Source organism: Trichomycterus rosablanca, chromosome 16, assembly GCF_030014385.1.
Source record: "Trichomycterus rosablanca isolate fTriRos1 chromosome 16, fTriRos1.hap1, whole genome shotgun sequence".
In the NCBI taxonomy this organism is placed as follows: Eukaryota; Metazoa; Chordata; class Actinopteri; order Siluriformes; family Trichomycteridae; genus Trichomycterus; species Trichomycterus rosablanca.
The window spans coordinates 496,501-502,500 of record NC_086003.1 but is presented as its reverse complement, the minus strand read 5'-3'; the positions used below and the strand labels follow the sequence as shown (position 1 = coordinate 502,500).

At 42.9% G+C, this 6,000-nt stretch overlaps 1 protein-coding gene across 1 annotated transcript in view; it reads left to right on the top strand.

Annotated features, from left to right (window-relative positions):
* Positions 1 to 3,917: 3,917 nt before the first annotated feature.
* stk10 (serine/threonine kinase 10) overlaps positions 3,918 to 6,000 on the top strand; it is a 46,764-nt gene continuing 44,681 nt past the window's right edge. Inside the window, exon 1 of the mRNA XM_063011226.1 lies at positions 3,918 to 4,312. Coding sequence (XP_062867296.1) covers positions 4,163 to 4,312 — 150 coding nt within the window. The 5' untranslated portion in view covers positions 3,918 to 4,162. The remainder of the gene's footprint in view (positions 4,313 to 6,000) is intronic.

The window sequence follows — 6,000 nt, the reverse complement described above, 5'->3', positions numbered from 1 at the left end:
TATTTTTCACTAATTTCATTATTCATGTATTCATTAAATCGTTTACTTATTCGTTTGCTTACTCATTCAATAATGCATTCATTTATGAATAAATTACTTATTCATTTATTCATTTGCTTGTTTGTTCATTTATTTATTAAAAAAATAAAATAGGCATGAAACTAAACAAAGGAAACTAAACAAAGGAAACTAAACAAAGGAAAGTGGCCAGTAAAAGGGAGATCGTTTCAGTGTCCATTATTTTAGAATGGGACGTCCAACCAGCACATGGTCAGGTGTCCACATACTTTTGGCCATGTAGTGAATGTTTATGTGCTGCTATAAAGAAAAGTCAGGAATATTGGAGTGTGCTGGACCGTCCACTCACCACAGAACAGCCTGACCTGCACTGAAGCCCACTTTCATTAACTGAAAGGGCTCGAGGTCACAGAAACTGCACAATGGGAAAATGGACCCACGCCTGATGGTGCCAGAATGATGGGGCCCGGATGATGGGGCCCCCCTCCACAAATGACTCTCTTTAGCCGAGCGTATGGCGTCGTTTCAGAAATGTAAGCACTGGAACGCCTTCAGTTTCAGGCCACATCAGCAGTGGAGACTTGGCAGTACAGGAAGATTAGCTAGATTAGATGCATCGTGCTCACACACTTCCAAACGCTCCTCATGCACCCCTGCTTTTCATCCAGGGTCTTCTCTCAGGCGTGTCCAAGGAGGGGCGGACGGGTGGATACTCACCTCCTCGCTGCAGCAACAGTGACTCCTGCTGTCTGGTCGAGGTACAGCATGAGCAGCAGAAGAGTAGCGAGGACGCATGTGCTAGTCTGCAGCTCTCCTCGACCAGGTTGTATGAAGTTAACATGCTTTTGTTGAACTGCAGCTAGTCCAAAATGCCATGGTTCTCCAGCATGGTGGGAGCTGCATGATGGTTCTGCAGGCCTCATCTCAATGTGCCATGGTTTGTATCTTCTGCCTGTGTCCTAATTTAAGATCACAGAGCACACACACACACACACACACACACACACACACAGTGCATTTGCTAGTAGCTCCAATTGTCCTAAATGCATGTCCTTGGAGGAAACCCACATGGACACAGGGAGAACAAGCAAACTCCACACAGAAAGGACCTTGACAGCCCAGTCGGGGAATCGAACCCACGCCCTCCTTGCCATAAGCGACAGTGCCACCCACTGGACCACCACTGGTACTATAATTATGTTAGGTTAGGTCTATTAGATGATGTTTACCATCTCAGCAGATTTGGAGAGCTTGAAGGAACACACACACACACACACACACACACACCCACCATCAAATAAACTAGTGCTGGTGTCCCTAATGTTTAGTTTTTGCACTCATGCACCTTCACGCCTGACAGGCTGGTGCTCTGTAGGTCTGCACTCTGTCAACGTCATTCGAGCAGTGGACCGATACGCCATGTCGCAGAGGGGTCCTGTTACAGGGGTGTACCCTGGCAGCACCGGTGCAGGAGTGAGTGTAGGGGGGGTATTTTGGAGCAGATTTCAGAGCAGGAACACTCTTGACCTTGAAGGATGTAAACGCTCCATTTTCTTCACACGCCGGGTCATTTCAGCTCACTAACGTTCCTCCAACAGAAAACAATCCAGTTCCTGCAGAGCTTCTGATCAGATGGAGTCAGAAGATTAAAACCCAGACTGACATATAATGACACACCCAAAATGTTAAACCAATAAACAAATTCCAATCTGGCAACCCATTCTTATGCCTCTAGATTCCAAACATAAACACTGAGATATCAAGGGGAACCTGGAAAATCAGCAAATTGTTGTACGGTGTACGATGATGATAGCTCACTGGTTAAGATACTGGATTAGTAATCAGAGGGCTGCTGGTTAAAGCCCCACCTTTGCTGGGTTGCCACTCTTGGGCCCCTGACCAAGGCCCATAACCCTGAGTTGTTTGGATTGTAAGTTGCTTGGGATAGGTACCTTGATGCTAAACTATTTCATATGTCTGGCATGTGCTTTCCATTCGGTAGATGAAACCAGCTTGGCCCAGGATGTGTGTGTGATTACTGCCATCTATTGACGATCAATGCGAACTAGAAAATATGTAGAAACACCCTATGGTCAAAAGTGTTTGGACACCTCACTAGAAGCTTGTTGGATATCCCAAAAATGACCTCTGTGTGATCTTCTCAACTAGTACAACAGACTTGTCTATATAATTATGTCTATGTATGGAAATTTCTTAATGATGGTCAAGAAAGCCTCCTGATGTTCTGATTCATCTCAGAGCTGCTGAGTGGGGCTAAGGTCAGGGTTCTTTCTTGGTGTTCTTCATGTCTTTATAGAGCTTGCTGGAACAGGAAAGGATCTTCCCCAGACTGTTGCTGCATAGATTGAAACACATATAGTCATGCATATAATTGATTTATTACACTTGTTCGCAACCGGTGAAGCTGAAACACATAAATTCAATCATTAGAAGGGGCGTCCCAATAATTTTGTAGGTGTATAGTTTCCATGCACAGTCTATAAAATCCCAGTTCAGCAGCTGATGGACAACAGTGAGTTTAAATGCTTCATTTTTATAAATGTAATATATTTAGGTTTAAAATTGTTTAATATAGAATGAAGTTTCTGTATTTTGAGCATTTTAAGCTGATCTAACCTGATGGACACTAGGTGGCGCTATGGTATAAGGTGTGGTCACTTCAGACGCTTCATTAAGGCTTTCCCCCCCCTTTCTTTTTTACATTTTTAATTGAATTTTTCATCTCAATGTCCCCCTTTTTTGCCCAGGTTTAGTCAAGTCCTCTCCCACTTGCACCACTGCCACACTGGCCAAGGAGATCTTCAGACTAGCACCCGCTCCAAGTGGCAAGTGTGGTCACTGACTTCTTATTTTTGCATTTTATACATTACATTTTGCCATTTAACGACCTACAAAGCGTACAAAGTACCATGACAGTATACTGTCTGAACAACTGAGGGTTAAGGGCCTTGCTCAAGGGCTCAACAGTGGCAACCTGGCAGTGGTGGGGCTCAAACCAGCAACCTTTCGATTACTAGTCCAGTACTTTAACTGCTAGGCTACAGCTGCCCTTATACTGGATTCTTGACCAAACAGCAGGGGTCACTGTTACCTTTCCTTCCTCAGACATGTCCAACTGTGTCTGTTAGGGGCCTGACCAGGCTGGTAGCACCTCTGAGACTCTGAGACTGTGTGGGTTTCCTCCGGGAGCTCCGGTTTCCTCCCACAGTCCAAAAACATGCAGTCAGGTTAATTGGAGACACTGAATTGCCCTATAGGTGTATGTGTGTGTATATGTGTGTGTGTGCGTGTGTGTGTGTGTGTGTGTGTGCCCAGCGATGGACTGCCGACCCGTCCTGGGTGTTACTGTGTGCCTTGCACCCATTGAAAAGCTGGGATAGGCTCCAGCAACCCCCCACCCCCCACCCCCACTGCGACCCTGATGGGATAAGTGGTTAAGAAAGTGACAGTTCCAGCCAACAGTTTGAGGAAGGACATTTCTTGTTTCAGCATGACTATCAGCTTTTGCACACAATGAAGTCCATTTGATAAGAAGAAGCTCCTCCTAACAGAACACATTTGGGATGTATTGGAATGTTGATTGAGATCCCGGCTTTCATGTCCAACATTCTCTGTGAGGTTGTTCTTCCATATTACTGCTCATCGTTTTAATATGGGACGTCCAACAAGCTCATAGTCACAGTTTCATGTGTGCTGGAACTACAATCTGAGTGCTAGAATACAGAACTACATATCCCATGATGCTGTGCGAGTTTGTGGGCGGGGCGGGAGAGGAGTTGTTAAAATGGGCGGGAACCTGTGAGTGAGAGTAGTTGAGCGCGAGCTGTAGTTAGTGCAGGTGTGCGCGTGAACTTCAGGCTGATTCAAATTAACGGCTTTTTTTACCTCAGATTTTTATTTGATAAATTCTTCTATTTTTCGATCTTATTTTTTATTAAAAGTGTTTTTTAACCGGCGGGGATGATGTTTGCTGTGACACAGTGGAATATCGGATAGTTTGACACGCCACTTTGGGTTTTGTTCGGACCTTGTTGTTTTACCTCAGAGATAAAGTTGTGTGATTGAAACCGGGAGCGATTATCTCGGTATTTTAAGTTGATATTTTATCGGTGATTTGTTCATCATGTCGTTATTCGGTAAGATCTTTCGCCTGCCGTCTCTGGATAAGAAGAGAGTGAAGCAGTATGAACATGTACACAGAGAAGTGAACCCGGCTGAGCTGTGGGAGATTGTGGGAGAGCTGGGGGACGGAGCTTTCGGAAAAGTTTATAAGGTATATTTTATTTATATTTAACATTATTTATACAATCACATGAACAAAGTAAAGTATTTATATAAACCAGTTTACACTCCGTAGATCTGATACGCAGGTTGTCATACACAAAAATGATCACGATACTTTGAAGTGTCAAAATCATCATACCGCGATACTCCTCACACTGATACTTTAATATCGCTATAATACATGCAATGATGCTTTATACTCACTATACTACATCCACTGATGCTTTATAATCACCAAAATGCATTCACGGATGCTTTACACTCACTATACTACCTTCACTGGTGCTTTATACTCACCAAAATACATGCAGAGATGTTTTATTCTCACTATACTACATGCACTGGTGCTTTATACTCACCAAAATACATGCACTGGTGCTTTAAACTCACTATACTACCTTCACTGGTGCTTTATAATCACCAAAATACATGCAGAGATGTTTTATTCTCACTATACTACATGCACTGGTGCTTTATACTCACCAAAATACATGCACTGGTGCTTTAAACTCACTATACTACCTTCACTGGTGCTTTATAATCACCAAAATACATGCAGAGATGTTTTATTCTCACTATACTACATGCACTGGTGCTTTATAATCACCAAAATACATGCACTGGTGCTTTAAACTCACTATACTACATGCACTGGTGCTTTATACTCACCAAAATACATGCACTGGTGCTTTAAACTCACTATACTACCTTCACTGGTGCTTTATAATCACCAAAATACATGCACTGGTGCTTTATACTCACTATACTACCTTCACTGGTGCTTTATAATCACCAAAATACATGCACTGGTGCTTTATACTCACTATACTACCTTCACTGGTGCTTTATAATCACCAAAATACATGCACTGGTGCTTTAAACTCACTATACTACCTTCACTGGTGCTTTATACTCACCAAAATACATGCACTGGTGCTTTATACTCACTATACTACCTTCACTGGTGCTTTATAATCACTATACTACCTTCACTGGTGCTTTATACTCACTATACTACATGCACTGGTGCTTTATACTCACCAAAATACATGCACTGGTGCTTTATACTCACTATACTACATGCACTGGTGCTTTATACTCACTACACTACATGCACAGCAATACTTTGCTTTTCCTACATTCCTACTATACTACGTAAACCACAAGTTAAGCTGGCTTGTTTACATTCCTATTTTTAGACATGATCAGAACAAGACCTCAGGAGTCCCCACTTCACTCTTGTCTTTACTGCTCACAAATAAAAACATGGTGGCCTCCCCTGCTAAATGGCTTGCATCCTAAGATTGTAATTTTGCTGGTGGGAACTCATTCTGTTACTGTAGTTATTTAGCAGAGCCAAAAATCTACCTTGTGTACCTAAGTGAGCACAAGTGTGAGTGTTTGTTTTTTTTATTTCCCCCGTCTTCTGTATTGGAACCAGGTCCAAGGTTTATTCCTGTCTGCTACCCAAAGCCTTTGGTATGGTCTCAAGTCCACAGGCATCAGCCTGATCAGAGTGATGTGCTTGCTGTTTGTGTAGTAAAATGTTAGTTTAGCAGAAAGAGAAATTAGAAAGCCACACATTTTATTTTGGTGTCCCTGCTGTATTGAGAATGATCTACTGCCGGAATATCTTCTGAGTGTGGGCACCAGTATTCTGTCTGCTTGGCCTGGTGA